This window comes from Dipodomys spectabilis, unplaced genomic scaffold, assembly GCF_019054845.1.
Source record: "Dipodomys spectabilis isolate Male_0828 unplaced genomic scaffold, ASM1905484v1 ptg000115l, whole genome shotgun sequence".
NCBI lineage: Eukaryota > Metazoa > Chordata > Mammalia > Rodentia > Heteromyidae > Dipodomys > Dipodomys spectabilis.
In genome coordinates, this window is record NW_024870792.1 from 1,056,026 (window position 1) to 1,072,780 (window position 16,755).

Genomic DNA, 16,755 nt, shown 5'->3' on the forward strand with positions numbered 1-16,755 from the left:
TGGCAGTTTGTGCCTGTAATCATAGCTACTCTAGAGGCTGAGATTTGAGTATCACAATTCTAAGCCAACCTGAATAGAAAAGTCCATGAAACTCTTATCTTCAAATAACTACAAGAAAAACAGAAGTGGAGCTGTAGCACAATGTCAGAATGCTATCCTTGAGTAAAAAACTCAAGGACAATGCCCAGGCCCTGAATGAGAAAATAAAATAGAAAAAGGGCAAAATTAGAAACCAGACAGGAGAAAATGCTAAGTTCCAACAAATAAATGTGCTGAAACAGTAAGAGGATATTATATTCAAGGGATTGGGGAAGTTGTGACCACTACATCAGTCAGAATGTCTTTAAAGCAAATAAAGAATTAAAAAAAAAAAATAGATTCATAGCAGTCAATATGTCCACACCCTTCCAGAGCCACTGATTCTCACTCTCTGGCAAAAAGTAAGCACCCACTAGACCTTGCCACTAAATTTTTCTGTATCTGGTAAAAACTACATTGGAAAATTGCTTCAAGGAGACAATTACAGATTCTCATAGCATACCCTTAGGGAACAAATTTTCACTGGGAGACTCCTTGTGCCTCATAACTGGTTACAATGCAGACCCCCACCACCACATGCAGAAATGGAGTCAAAAGATCCATGACACCATCCCCACTGTAATGCCCTCGGTACTATAACCTGCAGGTACCTCATTAATTATGAGTCATCCTTGCTGGAGGCCTAGAAACTGACCTGCTATTACTTTAGTTTCAGAACTTATTGGAACTAATCAAGCTATATCCCAGCAATAGGTACAACCTTGGGGGGAAAAAATCTGCTTGAGGGCCCATCTTCCAGTCTGTTGCTTTCCCAAATACTTTGGCATCAACTTCATATTCAACTTATTAAGCTGTTCACAGCCCAAATAGTCCACAAGTCCTAAGAAAAATGATGAGGTTGACTTCTAGAATAACTGAGGCTTCAAATCAGATTTTTTTTTGGTGGGGGGGTCCGGTTGTGGGGCCTGAACTCTGGGCCTGGGCGCTGTCCCTCAGCTCTTCAGCTCAAGGCTAGCACTCTACCACTTGAGCCACAGCGCCACTTCCGGCTTTTTTCTTTTTGCTTATGTGGTGCTGAGGAATTGAACCCAGGGCCTCATGCATGCAAGGCAAGCACTCTACCACTGAGCCACCTTCCCAGCCCCCAAATCAGAGATCTTTATCTAGTTGCTTCTCTTACAGGCACAGGTTTTCTAACTTCTAAGATGCCTAATGTGTGAGTTTGCTTGTGGAAAAGGCCTTCCATATGGTATTGCTTCTTACACATGGCCCACTACCTCCTACATGACTTCATTGATGGGAGTGATCCCTGAGCTGACATCTTACTACTCTCTTATTGTGACAGCCCATGAACACCTTATCTAGGTAGTGCTGTCACTTCTTGCAAACACTACCTCCAAGAATACAAGGAATATTTGCGGTGCACAAGGGCAGAATCTGGAAGATAATTTATGGGAAAAAGATTCAAAGAAAGGTATTACAGTTTTGGATTAGAACTGTTAAGTGCTACACATTTTATCTTTTGTCAGAAGTGGTGCGGATGCCTCAGAAGCACACACCTTCCAGTGTTTAATGTCACCACTGCCACAGTGTTCTCCACTTGCCATTCTTAAACTGCTGGATCAAAGTGAATATCCTTACTGTCTCGTGTATGTGTGTGTGTGTGTGTGTGTGTGTCTGTGTGTGTCTGTGTGTGTGTGTCTGTGTGTGTCTATGTGTCCCTGTATCCTGAGCTTGAACTCAGGGCCTAAATGCTGTCCCTGACCTTTTTTTGCTCAAGACTAGCACTCTAGCCACAGCTCCATTTCTGGCTTTTTGGTAGTTTATTGGAGATAAAAAGGGTCTAAATGGACTTTCCTGCCCTGGCTAGCTTTGAACCATGACCCTAAGATCTCAGCCTAGAATTATAGGCATGAGCACTGGCACCAGGTTTCTGTCCTTTGTAATCCATCTCCCCCCACTTTTTGGGGGGTTCGTTCTTTCTTATGCCTCCAGTACCCCACACATCCTGTTAACCAGTTCACTTCAAAAATAAGTCATCACAGAAAGAATTTCATTAACTTCAGCAAGCCAAGCTCCAGGCTGTTGACCAGCACTGGACCATAAGAAAGATCATTCAATTGGAAAATACCCTGTCTGGATCCATAACAGGAACTGTTCATGATGTTTTCAGGATACTTTGAAGGCACAGGTTACCATGTAAGTGGTTTTCCAAATGTTTTCCTTTATGTAAACATTTTCCACCACAATCTATCCAGCTCCAGGAGATACTACATTCTTTGCCCCAAAGTCTGCCCTGGTAATCCCAGCAGGTAATTAGAACATGTCAAATGAGAAACTCAAAATGATAAACAGGCAGTACAAAAGAACATTTATGCCCTCAAGCATTCTTCCCAAGCAATGTTTCCAAGCAACTAGAAATCCCTCTCCTCACAGATGAACAAACAGAAACTGAAACAATGGTGGCACCTAGAATAAAGTGGAGTAACTGCCAGCACAAGTTTCACTTTGTAGTAAGCCCCCTGCTTTCTACCACACTTCAGTGAATAATCCAAAGCAAGGTCTTAATTTAAACTTTGGCCTACCATTCCAATCTACCTATAACACTGGCATACTATGTTGCAGTAATTATATAAATTGGTAAGTTGACATCTCTGTGATGTTCTCTTATGGCCCTCAAGAGACCCCTAAAGTTTTAAGATTCCTGGAGCATTGATCATTTCCTCTCTTCACCATCACCTTCAACAAATGCAACAGAACAGATCTGAATAAGGTAATTATAAATTTTAATTTAAAGTTAAAATAACAATCAGCAAAAACTACTTGAAATTAAATGTATTAACATTTGTAACAATTATCATACACTCTCTACACTGTACTGTAGATCCTGAGTGACCAAAAGAAATCATGACACCTGGTGTCAGTGGCTCCTACCTGTAATCCTAGCTACTCAGGAGGCTGAGATCTGAAGAACGTAGTTGGAAATCAGCACAGGCAGAAAAATTCATGAGATTCTTTATCTCCAATTATCCACCAAAAAGTCAGAAGTGGAGCTGTGACTCAAGTGGTAGAGAGCCAGCCTTGGGCAAAAAAGCTAAGGTACAGTAACCAGACCCTGAGTTCAAACCCCACTACCAACACCAAATTAATAATTAGACATTATAGCCCTTATGAGGTTTTTAGATTGGTCATGAAACCTAATGTTATTTAAGTTTTTAAAACCTAACATACCAAGAACCTCAAAAGAGCTTTGAAGTTTATAACAAGTTGATATACTTACTTATTAGCTTAAGAGAATATAGTTTTTCAGTAGTCTTAAAAAACAGAATCCTAGTATTTGTATTACCTTCCATTAGAACAGCAGTGGTTTCTCAATTATCCATTAAAGGAAAGCAATAAAAATGTGAAAAATCTGTGAAATTGTAAAGCAGAAAATTAAACATTTTAAACCTTAATGTGTGTGTGTGACCAGGGCCATCTACTGGTTCAAGTGTAATATTACAAAGCCCAAAGTTTGGACTATAAACAAAATCAAGTCCTACCTATTTCAAAGAAAATATAAAGAAGGGAATGAAGATGAGCAAAAATCTAATCCAAGATACCAGCATTTGGGGCTGGGAAGGTGGCTCAGTGGTAGAGCGCTTGCCTTGCATGCCTGAGGCCCTGGGTTCGATTCCTCAGCACCACATAAAGAAAAAAGCTGGAAGTGGCACTGTGGCTCAAGTGGTAGAGTGTTGGCCTTGAGCTGAAGAGCTGAGGGACAGCACGCAGGCCCAGAGTTCAGGCCCCATGACCGAACCCAAAAAAAAACAAAAAAAAAGATACCAGCATTTGCAGATACAATGGGGGGAAAAAAAACCTTTTATACCAGGAGACTCAATATAACAAAGTATGACCAGGATGCAGGCATGGGTCAGAAATAAAACGTCTGCCTAGCAAGCACAATGTCCTCAGCTGAAACCCCAAGACTGCTAACCCTAAAACCTGAGGTTGGAGGCCTCCAATCCCTACTCAAAGTAAGGAATCACTATTAATTAGCCTAAGAGACAGATGCCATGCGAGGTAGTTTGAACAAATAACCTAAGTATGATTTAGGAGTAGGAATCAGAAAAGTTGTCTTTTCACCATCTTTCCCTGAAGACACTTTAGATACACAGATGCAAAAAGAAGAGTGGCTAATGACATAAACAAGTGGAGACAGGGTAGGCACCTGACAGGCTCAAAAAGCTCTTTTCATAATGACATACTTTGTGATCATCTAACAGTTTAGAAAACAAACCACAAGGTGTAACTTTTTTATGAGAGAGAGAGAGAGAGAGAGAGGCCTTTCTAGGTCCCGTGAGCTTTTACCAGCCGAGACCTAGACTGGTCCAGTCTTGGGAATAAAAGCCCTGTTTCAGGACCCAGCTTCCTCCCTTCAAAAGGGCATGCATGTCCATAGAACCGGGGCAGAAAACAGAGTTCTCCAAGGCCCCTCTCGGTGGCAGAGACTCCCAACCTAGACAGCAGTTTGTCAGCTAAGTGCGGGGTCACCGGTTGAAGCAAAGTTCCGAAGACTCGCAAACATTCCAGGGCCACGTGAAGCACGGTGCCCAGCCAGGGAGCATCCGCCGGGCTTTCCCAGTTCAGTGTCCACGGCGCATGCCTTTGGACAAACCCATTCGTTTGCCGAACACAGGCGGATACCTGCTCCAGCGCTTTATAGATCTGAAAGTGATCATAGTGGTGAGCAACCTGCTGGGGCAAGGCGGCCACTGCGTTTACCAGCGCATAGTCGTCGGCCCGAGCACGCGCCGAGGGCCCGGCCAGGCCCGGCTCACTGGGGAAGCAGGCAGGGCAGAAGGCTGGGTAAGTCCCAGAAGGGTTGATCCGGCTGGCAGTGCATCGGTTCAAAAGCCCTCCCAAGGCATCTGCCAGCTCCGAGTCCAGCAACTTGACCACCTTTTCATCGTAGTAGTCGCAGTCCCAGTTGGGAACTCCCTGCCGAAGGAGGAAGTAGCGGAAGCCGTCCACCGTGTAGCGCTCCAGGCAAGTCCTGGGATCCACCACGTTGCCCAGGCTCTTGGACATCTTCTGGCCACACACCGTCCAGTGGGAATGGACGTAGATGCGGTGCGGTGGGCTCAGCCCGGCCCCTAAGAGGAGGGCAGGCCAGTAGATGGCGTGAAACTTGAGGATGTCCTTGCCGATGATGTGCGACGTCGCGGGCCACCAAGACTGGAACTCGGCGTCTGGGTAGCCGATGGCGGTGAGGTAGTTGACCAGGGCGTCCAGCCACACGTAGATGGTCTGGGAGTCGTCCCCGGGAACCGGGATGCCCCAGTGCAGGTGGCGGCGGCTGCGCGAGACGGATAGGTCGGGCAGCTCCTCCTCCAGCCACTGGAGCACGGCTCGGCGGAAGGGCTCCGGGGCGATGGCGTGCGGGTCGCCGCGCAGCCACTGCCGGAGCGGCTCCCGGAACTGGGAGAGCCGGAAAATGTAGTTTTCTTCCTTGGTCCAGGAGACCGGATGCCCGCTCTCGACGGACACGGGCACCGGCTCCCCCGACGGGCCCGGCTGCCGGGTGACCTTGGCCTCGGGCAGGAAGCACTCGTCGGAGGCGCAGTACCAGCCTTCGTAGAGGCCCTTGCGGAGCAGCCCCCGGGACCGCAGCTCCCCCCAGAAGTGGCGCACGGCCGCGCGGTGCCGGGGCTCGGTGGTGCGGAGGAAGCCGGTGGAGGACACGCCGGCCGCGCCGAACAGCTGCCGGAACTGCGCCGACACCCGGTCGCACAGCTCGAGCGGGGCCAGGCCCGCGGCCGCGGCCGCCTGCTGGATCTTGAGGCCGTGCTCGTCGGTGCCGGTGGAGAGGCGCACGGCGGCGGCGCCCGGGCCCAGCAGGCGGCGGCGGCGGCTCAGGGCGTCCGCCAGCAGCGCCGAGTACAGGTGCCCGATGTGCGGCGCCGCGTTCACGTAGAAGATGGGGGTGGTGAAGTGGGCGCGCGCGCCGCGAGCGGCGTCCGGGCCGCGCGGGGCGCGCGAGCCGTACCGGCGCGCCCGGTCCTCCGGGACGGCGGCCCTGCGGACCCCCGGGCGCCCCCACAGCCGGAGGACCGACACCCGCCGCATCTCGAACGCCGGCCGGCCGGAGGCGGTCACGGCCGCCGGCAGGACGCACGCGTACCGGCTGGGTGATGCGCATGCGCAGCTTCCGACCGGAAGCCGCAGGAACCCCGCGGAGAGCATCGGGCGCCGCCTCCCTCCGTCTCCACCCCTCCCGCCCTCGGCCCCGCCACCGCAGTTCCCGCCCGCCTGCAGTGATCTGGAGTGCGCGCACGCGCCGGTCCCGGAGTTCAGAGCTCAGAACTTGGGCATTGTGTGTGCGTGCGTGTGTGTGTGTGCGCGTGTGTGTGCGCGCGTGTGCGCGTGTGTGTGTGCGCGTGTGCGTGTGTGCGCGCGCGCGTCGGTCCTGGGGCTCGAACTCAGCGCCTGGGCGCTGCCCTTGAGCTTTTTGCGCTCACTTTCGACTTCTGTGATTCCTTGGGGACTCGAGTCTCACGAGCAGCGCCCAGGCTGGCTTCAGCAGATCCTCCTATCTCAGCCTCCTGAATAGCTAAGATTGCAGGCGTGAGCACCGGCGCCCACCCTCGGGTGTCCGGATGTGTACTTCTTAAATACCCGTGAAGGCGGGGAATGTGGGGCGTGGCAGCGCGCCCGGGGCTCACGCCGGTCACCCTAGCTGCTCCAGAGGCTGGGATCTGAGCATCTCAGTTGGAAGTCAGCCCAAGGAGGAGAATCCCTGATATTCTTATCTACAATAACCTACCCAAAAAGCTGGAAGTAGAGCTGTGGCGCCACTGGCAGAGCACTAGCCTCGAGAAAAAAATAAAAGCTCGGGGACAGCTCCTAAACTCTGAGTTCAAGCCCCAAGACCAACACAATAACAACAAAAACATACGCATTGCACTGATAAGCTTATAGCTGGACTGAAACCCCTTTGTACAACTACTAGTACTACTACTGTTAATAAAGTACGTCTTGATCAAGTTTCTCCTTTGCATCAGAGTGAAAAAGGCAATGTTAGAAAGACAAAGTTGGTTCTACTCTATGGCAAAAAGAGAAAGCCAGGATTCTGAAGATACCTGCTTAGAAAATGGTTGCAGCAGTATCAAGAGATTTGTAATGAATGAAATTGATGTCATCAGTTTAGGGTTGTATGAAGAACGTCTCCTAGGAATGGCAGCATGATGCCATAGCAACTGATGGAATGAGTCTGGAGCAACTGCCATTATATGTGTTATTTGTGAGCTATGTGCTTGGTATAACATCATATTAAATGCTTGCGATACTCTGACAAGGTATCTACCAATTTTCCGACTTTATAGATAAGATGAACTCTTATATAGTGTTTTAATGTGTGCCAGCAACATAAAAACTTCAGGTATATTATTTAATCCTTATAGAGAAAAGGACCTTATATACATATACATGTATTAAAATGTCATACTGTAACCTTTTGAAATGTTAGTTTAAAAAAAGAAATATACAGCTGGACACCATTGGCTCACCCCTGTAAACCTACTCAGAAGGTTGTTCAAAACCATCCCAGGCAGGAAAGTACATGAGACATTTATCTCCAGTTACCAGTTAAAAACTGTAAGTGGAGCTGTGGCTGAAGTAGTAGAGCATTAAAGGAAAAAGGCCATGGTCCAGGCTTGAGTTCAAACCCCAGTACGAGAAAGAGGAAGGAAAGAAAGAAGGAGGGAGGGAGAAGGAAGGAAGGAAGGAAGGGAGGGAGGGAGGGAGGGAGGGAGGGAGGAAGGAAAGAAAAAAGGAAGGAAGGAAAAGAGAAATACAATATTGAAGAAATGTAAATTATCCTTCAGAACAAGATGGAGGTTGAAAATATTTGAATAAATATTTGAAAAAAAGTGTATAAAAATACACATTTAAGATGGGGCACAGTCAAAACTCATAGAATTCACAAACTTTATAGACCATGATAATGACAATTTGCCTTGTGAAGGTTAAAATGTGTTTGTGACTTTAAGTATCACTATTCCACAATACTATGAAATATGAGAAATTTATGTAATCACATAATCTCAATTTTTTTAAAAAAAGGAAAAAATGAGAGAAGGGATAGGTTAGGAGCAATGGGGGACAATGTTGTCAGACACCTTGTATTCATATACTGTTTTGTAGAATGGGAATTTCTTTGTACAACTACTTGAAGATAATAATAATAATAATAAAGAATAATCAGATAAGATTCTAACATGCAAAAAAAAAAGAAATGTACTCATTACCTTATTTATGTAACTGTAACCTCCTCCCACTCATCACCTTTACAAAAATATAATGTATATGTTATGGCATTAAGAAAACTGAGGGAAGAATGATGAAAGGGGTGACATCAATCAAGATGCATTATATTCATTTTAAAAAGATGGGGCACAATAGGATAACCACTTTATGGCTAACCACAGGTTTATATAAGTAATACAAGTAACGTAAGTGAATTATTTAGTCATCAGGATTCACTTCTCTGATTATTACATTCTAAATGATGTTCTTATATGTAAATTACTGGTCCCTTTATACAATCTAAGTATTTATAAAACAAACCAAAGTGGGAGAAAAAGTCAATGTCACAAAAATCACAGTAAAATCTTAAAAATATATGGGAAAATATCATGATGAAACCTCTTTGTGCAATTAAGTATATGCTACTTTACAAAAGGAAATAAAAGCAAATTTAAAAAGAACTTTAGCCAGGCACCAGTGTTCATGCCTATAAGCCTTGCTACTCAGGAGGCGGAAATCAGGATTACAGTTCCATGCCATCCTGGACAACATAGTCCCTGAAAATCTTATCTCCAATTAACTAGCAAAAAACCACAAGCTCAAGTGGTAGAGTATTAGCCTTGCACAAAAAAAAAGGAAGAAAGGGAGGGTAGGAGGGAAGGAGGGAGGGAGGGAGTAAGGAAAGGAAGGAACTTGAAAGTAGCCCAAATTAGGTAATGAGTACATTTCTTCTTGAACTCTGTCACCTCTTCGCTCACTCTCTGTTTTTCCCTCCCAATCCCCTCCCCCACAAGTTGTATAGTTCATTTTTGCAGTGAAATGCCATACACAGTTAGCCCATGATATCCATGAGGATTCAGACTGTCTACCCATACCAAACTCCACAGTGCTCAGGTCCCTCTTGTAGAATGATGCAGAGTTGCTTATGACTACATTGTCCTCCCACTAACTCACCTCCAGATTACTTTTGACACCTAATATTATAAGGTAGTAGATATAAGTGCTACGTAAATAGTTATTAAACTGTATTGCTTAGGAAATAATGACAAGAAGAAACAGCTTCATATGTTCAGTACAGACATAACTTTTTATGGGGTGGGGGAGTTTCTTTGTTTTGTTTTTTTGTGCAGGTCCTGGGGCTTGAGCTCAGGCCTGGCCACTGTCCTTGAGCTCTTTTTTTTTGCTCAAAGCTAATACTCTACCACACTTGAGCCACAGCTTCACTTCTGGCTTTTTGCTGGTTAACTGGAGATAAGTCTCATGGCCTTTCCTGCCCACGATCCTCAGGTCTGTCTCCTGAGTAGCTAGAATTACAGCATGAGCCACTGGCACCTGACAACTCCTTTTATTATCTTCAATCCAAAGTTAATTGAACCTGTATGTGTGGAAACGGCAGTTACAGAGACACAACACTAATTGTTAAAATAGCAGGAAGGTTTACCTGACATATTTGTTAATGAAAATGTGATTTTCTATATCTAAAATACATGATAATATATATGATAACATCTACAGAGCTCAAAATGTTTACACACAAGCTGACTAAAGGAGCGTATATTTAGAGAAGGAGACAAAGGCAAAAACTAAAGCACTATTTATCAAAACAAATATCAGTTCAGATGATTGCAGAACCTGGAAAAGCTGTTGCTGCTGTTGATGCATAACATACTGCTCTTATTGATAGATAGATAGATAGATAGATAGATAGATAGATAGATAGATAGATAGATAGATATACAGATATGTGTATATATAATTTAAATTTTTGGAAACTTTAGCTGTGCTCTCAACTTTGGACAAAGTATCCCAGTTTACCATGTTGAGTTGGCATGGTACAGAAATTAATAGCCATACTGGTCTAGAAACATTAAACTTAATTTTTTCCATTTGTACAGGGATAAACACACTGTATTAAATATGTAAGATCTTATCTACGTGGGTTTGATTACAGAAACTAATAAAGTATTCTCTAAATAATGAAAAAAGTAAACGAATGCCAGGAAATGGAAACTTGCTTTGTTTGGGAAAGGGTCAAAGGGGGCATAGGAATGGAGGGAGTGGTTGCATTCTATGTATAATGTGTAAAATGGAACTATGTAACTCGTGGGTAGGGACCAGAGAGAGAGAATGAAGAAGGAAGAAAGGGGTGACATTGTCAAGAAGCATCGTACTTGTAACCTGACTTACAGAATTGCAACTCCTATGTACAGCTACTTAATAATAACAATTAAAAGAAAGAATACGCACTCTTAAAATACCATTAAAGAGCCAGGCACTGGTGGCTCATGCCTGGAATCCTAGCTACTTAGGAGGCTGAAATCTGAGGATCATGGTTCAGAGCCAGCCCAAGCAGAAAAGTCCATGAGACTCTTATCCCCAATCGGCTACTCAGAAAAAGCCCTAAGTGGCACTGTGGCTCAAGTGGTAGAGCGCTAGCTTTGAACACAAAGAGGCTCAGAGACAGTGCCCAGGCCCTGAGTTAAGCCCCAGGACTGGCAAAAATAAAATAAAATACCATTAAAGGTCAAATAAAATTTTATTTTGTTGTAATTTTGAAAAAAAAAAAAAAAGGCCTAGTATTTGTTCTGAGGTGAACTTAAGAAACTGCAGTCCACTTTACTGAAAATAAAAGAAATTCACAGTATCATATCCAGTCAGTCAGACATCAACTTGTTTGTTTTCCGTTCATGGAGATCAAACTGAGGGCCTTCATGCTAGGCATAATTGGTGGGCATTCCCAGGTTGGGGGGCGGGGGGTTAGTGGGACCTAGAATTTGACCCTTGCCTCTTGCCCTTTTTTTTCTTCTGATAGGACTCACATAATGTGGGGCTAGCCTCAGATAGCAATCCACCTACTTATACCTCCCCCAATAACTAGAATTGCAGGTGCTCATCATCACATCTAAAATACTTGAGATGGGGTCTTGCTACCATTTTTGCTGGGGCTGGCCTCATCTGCCACTGTTTTAATTTCTGCCTCCTAAGTTGCCAGGATTACCTTCCTGACCAGCCTTCATTCTCCATGCTAGAGTTCAGTCTTAGTTAGGAGCCAGTGGCCCATGTGTATAATTCTAGCTGCTCAGAAGATTGAGATCTAAGAACAGAACCAACCTGGGCAGACAAATTCTCAAGACTCAACTAGTAGACTACTTGCTTATCAAGTGTCAAGCTCTGAGTTCAAATCCCAGGACTGAAAACAAAACAAAAAAAGAATGTATTTTCACCAAAATCGCCTCCAGTCCCATAAGACAAATGTAAATTAGTATTCTTAGTCTACTTCAACCTTCATTTAATTATTTGATTCCTTTTTGTTGCCTACAAGATAAAATCTAAATTCTCTCTGTATGGCATACAACCCTTCAGCAGCTTAGTCTCTTTTCACACTTCATGTTCTAGCAGTTCTCAGCTGCCTCCTGTTGGGATGTTTCATGATTCCTCACTTCCTTTCATCTATATTAGGCATGTTCATCCTGAAAGCAACTCACAGGTCATTATCAGTGCAAGACAAGCCTCTGCAGTCATGTCCTATGTGTACTTCCACCACAGCAGCAACCAGCTCACACTAGAATCCTCCAAGTCCGTCTTCCCCATTTCAGAAGAAGCGCCTTTAAGGCAAAAGCAAGGGTTAGTCATCTTCTATATTCAGCACCCAGTGTCTGGAATATGATAGTAGGCACCTGATAAATATGAGTACTTCACAAAGAATCTTCCAGTCACTGTACTAGAGCCTAGTGACTATCAAAGGTTTCGGTTCTGCTGTACAAAAGAATTCTACAAAAGAATTCATGAAAAATGACAGGTCTGAAAGCATAAATAGTCCAATAAACCACGGTGTCCCCATATACTGCCTCTTTACCCAAATTTGCTCAGACTTTGCCTCCCATGACCATGCTGATGGTTGGACACACTATGGACAACCGTGGAATTGCCCTCTAGCAAGAGCACTTCAGAGAAGGAAGGCATGGAAAGGGAAGCAGGAAGAAGAAAGCCGTAAAGCTTAGAATAATCTGCAAACTAATGCAGCACCCTCCTTGAGAGTTTTCATGTGCACACTTCAATGAGATTAAGAAATCTTCTCAGACTAGAATTCTCCACATCTCAAATGTGATCAGGGTTTAGTGTGTAAATAATGGGAGTAGTACTGCCGCACTGATTTCTAACATACACTCATTAATAAATATATTTTGTGCTATTCACCAGATATAGTGTTCAGATAAGAGATTAGACTGTCTCACTCAGCCTTCCTAAAAGCCTGCCTGGGAAGTACTACTATTAACTCTACTCTAGAGGAGAGGAAATTGAAACTTGAAGAGGCCAAGTCACTTTTCCAGGAACATCTCTGTAGTAGGCCTAAGAAGCAGGATTTGAATCCAGGCAGTGTCATTCCAAGTGCCATCCACACTGCAATCAAAAGTGCTCTTGACTTCAGGTCAATGGCAGTTTATGACTGAATGAGTCCAGTTGTCAAAGTGAGTTTGGTTTGGTTTGATTTTAATGAAGGGTTCTTGGAACTTAGAGTTTAACAAAATGAATGCCAGGAAGCTGAAACATGTTCAGGAGTGAAGGAGGTCAAAGGGATGGGAGACAGACAAATGGAGACAGGTGTGGTGGGTGAATGTCATCATAACATTCAATGCACAAATGTGAAAATAGAACTGGGTAACTTGAGGGGATGGGTGGGGTTGGTAGGGATGTGGGGCAACAGCATTGTACTCATAAACTGATTTGTTGAATGGTAACCATTTTGTACTTAAAGAAAGTAATTTTTAAAAGAACAAGAAAGGCAGGCACTGGTGGCTCACACCTGTAATCCTAGTTACTCTGGAGGCTGAGATCTGAGGATCGAGGTTCAAAGCCAGCTGAGGCAAGAAAATCCGTGAGACTGTTATCAACAGTTAACCACCAGAAAACCAGAAGTGGCCCTAGCGCTCAAGTGGTAAGAGTGCTAGCCTTGAGCTGAAGATCTGAGGGACAGCACCCAGGCCCAGAGTTCAAGCCCCACGACCAAAAAAAATAAAAGATACTTGGAGATCTGTAGAAATATTGCATTATCATCTTAAGTATGTTAAACTGTTTTAAACTAAGAAAAACTAATTATCCATATAACTCTCTTTTGTGAGTAAAAATCTTTTAATTAACATTAATTAATATTAATATATTAATTTACAAAACAATGGTGTCATTGTGACATTTTCGTATGTAACATAGTTTGATAATATTCCCTCAACCATTCCATTACCCTCTTTTTCCTCCAAGTAGTGTTTTTATGAAAGTACTTTAATATAAATTTTTAATACTTGGTGGTTTTAATCACCATAAGATCTTTTTCCAGGAAAAAAAAAATTACTCCACATAGAATGAAATTTTCCAAGTGTTACCTAAAAGACTCAAGAGCTTTTTTGCACTTTGCTTCTCTTCTTTTAGATTCCAGAAACAGTTTCTTCAAAAAGCCAATTTCCTTTCTGGAAAAGATTTTTGTTTCCAACCATGCTGAGAATCCCCTTTTTAATTCTCCCTCCTCTCCTTCCCCCGCTTCCCCACTCTCTAAAGGAAGAAGGAAAAGAAGGGTGAGCACAGGACAGAGAAAAGGGGGGGAACAGAAAAAAAATTACATGCCACTGTTATCTGGATATATCTACTGGTATATAATTACATCCAAGTTGCACTTTTGCCTTTTTATTTCCGTTTTGGGACCTCTTTTATCATCTGGCCAACTGGGATAGACAAAGCACAGTTGGTGCCCAGAGCCACGGCACTCTGGTAGGGGGCTGGCTGGCTGTGAATTGACGTGGCATGGAAATTCTCCACTAAGTTGCAGCAGCTTGAATGTTTCTCTGAGATCAAGCCCTGCCCAGATTCTGTAGCTAAATCATGGGCTCAGGGACTTTACACAGAAATGGACAGAAACCATCTTCAGCTCCTTTCTTTGGACTCTGATGTTTTCTGGCTGGGTATTGATGGCTCAGCCGAAAACCCAATCAAAGCAGTGAAGTCTGTAACTTTCTTTTCGCAGCTTAAACAACAGAATTTTCTGCCCTCCCTCTCCTTCCCTGCAGTCTAATTCCTCGCAGACTTTGCTATGGGGTGCGGACTTCGAAAGCTGGAAGACCCTGATGATAGCAGTCCTGGAAAAATATTTTCTACCCTGAAGAGACCACAAGTGGAAACAAAGACGGAATTCGCTTACGAATATGTATTACTGGATTTTACATTACAAGGTACCTTTTGCTTCTCTCTTAGCTGTGAAATCTTCCCAAAATAAGAGACAACTAATAACTAATTTTTTTACTGTTGACTTACAAATTCTTATACTGTTCTTCACAGTCAGATTGTATAATCCCCTCTAATAGTAATGCTTTGTTTCTTAATTTGGATTTTTGCTTTATTGTATTTGCTTTTTTTTCCCTTCTGGATTTTTTTTCTTTCTGTTTTTTGTTGTTGTTGTTGTTGTTTCTCTTTTTGTTTTTCCTTGTATGATGGTTCCTGTGTATTTTACAAAATTAGGGAAACTGCTTGGAAATGTTTCTTTTGTTTTTAAATCAAATGCTTATTTGTGGAAGGGTTTATGGAAAATGACTGATCTGCAGGCCAAATATCTGAAGCCTTAATGACAGCTTGTGTTTTTGAAAGGGGTTTGAAAAGCACGAGAAGGCACCATGTAGGCAGTGTTTCCCAGACCAAATTCGGGAAGATTGTTTGCTGAGACAAATTTGAGGTGACTAACTATGTGGAGTTTTGTGATTGTGTCGCCTACTTGATATTTATGACCCAACTAAAGTTTGAAAATACAGTTTAACGGAAAAAAGAAGAAGGAAAAAAAAGTTGTTTTCTATTACACACTTCCTTTGCTCTGTGCCCTGTCTGGAACAGAGTTTCTCTGTTCCAGAAAGTTAGAAACACAAATAAACAAGCCCAGATGGCAGGTCGGTGGAGAAGACCGTAGCCCACTCCACAGAGACTCTGCCTCTTTTCTTTTCGGAACTTTGAGTACTTTACAACTGCCTGGACAAAAAACATTTTTTTTAAAAGAACTAACTGCATCTCTAATTATGGGATTTATATAAGTTGCATACTGTTAAGCTATCAGACACTAGGATTTTAACTTTTTATGACAAATATATTTTAAATTCTCATAAGTCTAACAGAAAGTTTACACTAACTAAATTACCATGCTGGATATTGTCTTAACTTTTTTTTAGTTAAACACAAATTCATTTTTGTCTCTGTCCCTATCTCTCTGCATTTCTGTCTGTGTCTCTGTCTCTCTGCCTCTCTCTCTCTCTGCCCCTCCCTCCCTCCCTCCCTTCTTCCCTCCCTCCCTCTCCTCTCTCTCTCTCTCTTTCTCCCAAGCTTGCCTGAAACAGTGCATCTTTGTGTAAAAGCAAGGGTAGTCCATTTTTCTTTGTCAAAAATTGAGTTGGCTAGCAAACAAACCCCCAAATCTGTATACACACACACACACACACACACACACACAAACTTTCAACATGTTCACACATACTTTCAACATGTTCACATGTCTATTTTCATCTAAGACTAAGGGTATCCAAAGGAAAACTATATTTTCTTTCCATTTCTTTTCAATTATGTCGGTTGAAATGGATTAAGATAACGGTGCTAATCAGAAAAGTAACCAATAATTCGATTTTTTTCTATACTTTTTAAGAAAGCGGTCATTTGAAAAAATATCTATAATATGGTGGTTTTCATAGTAGTGACTCACTTCTGCTTTTCCTTGTCAGTGTGAACTAGTGTCTATAAAGCCTGGGACACATAAAACATGCTCTCCTGAACCTTAAAACTATTCATAAAATTTGGGTCAGAGACATTTTGATCTGTACTTTATGATGTTCTGCACACCTAAGTTAATAGTTTAAGGAACTTGAGGTTGGTCTGATCCATCTCTTTCTCCCAGTGTCAACATCGTCAATGAATAGGTATAAACGCCATCATCCTTGAATCAAGATCTACAGTTTTATTCAAAAGTAGTTTGGGTTTTCTCATTGTCAGACCCCCTTTTATCTGTAAAAGGAGTATAAGTTTCCACTCCAGGTGTGTGGAGGATGGAACAGTAAATTCTCCTATGAGGTGTAAATACAGGCATATCATGCAAATGTGAACACGTGAAGCAGGCACACGTTTGAAAGTTGCATCTGGTTCCTATTTGGTACAGGCGCCTAGTCTCCTAGTGCCCCATTTCTCTCTAGTTCTTCCACATGGTTTGGCTTGGGGCTTTTGTTTGCCTGTTTTGGTCTATGCCTTTGCCTTTGCTTTAGGAGCCAGGATCTGAGCACCAGCCCAGTTCCAAAGCCCCTTCAAGATTATGCTTTTCTGGCCTCTCTCAACTTGTAGCTCTGATGGCCACCTGCCACTCCCATGTCTACAGGAATGAGTCTGGGTTGGTTTGAACACCCCAACCTTCTGTTTGGC

General features: G+C 43.4%; 2 protein-coding genes across 2 annotated transcripts in view; one reads left to right on the forward strand and one right to left on the reverse strand.

Annotated features, from left to right (window-relative positions):
- Window positions 1-3,838: 3,838 nt before the first annotated feature.
- On the reverse strand, window positions 3,839-6,180 carry Mars2 (methionyl-tRNA synthetase 2, mitochondrial). Its single transcript, XM_042688307.1, has one exon. It carries the CDS (start codon window positions 6,145-6,147, stop codon window positions 4,369-4,371), a length of 1,779 nt encoding a protein of 592 aa, XP_042544241.1. The 5' UTR covers window positions 6,148-6,180; the 3' UTR covers window positions 3,839-4,368.
- A 7,745-nt stretch (window positions 6,181-13,925) lies between these two features.
- The window catches only part of Rftn2 (raftlin family member 2), a 62,429-nt gene continuing 59,599 nt past the window's right edge, over window positions 13,926-16,755 (forward strand). The window contains exon 1 of the mRNA XM_042688301.1: window positions 13,926-14,543. Coding sequence (XP_042544235.1) covers window positions 14,405-14,543 — 139 coding nt within the window. The 5' untranslated portion in view covers window positions 13,926-14,404. The remainder of the gene's footprint in view (window positions 14,544-16,755) is intronic.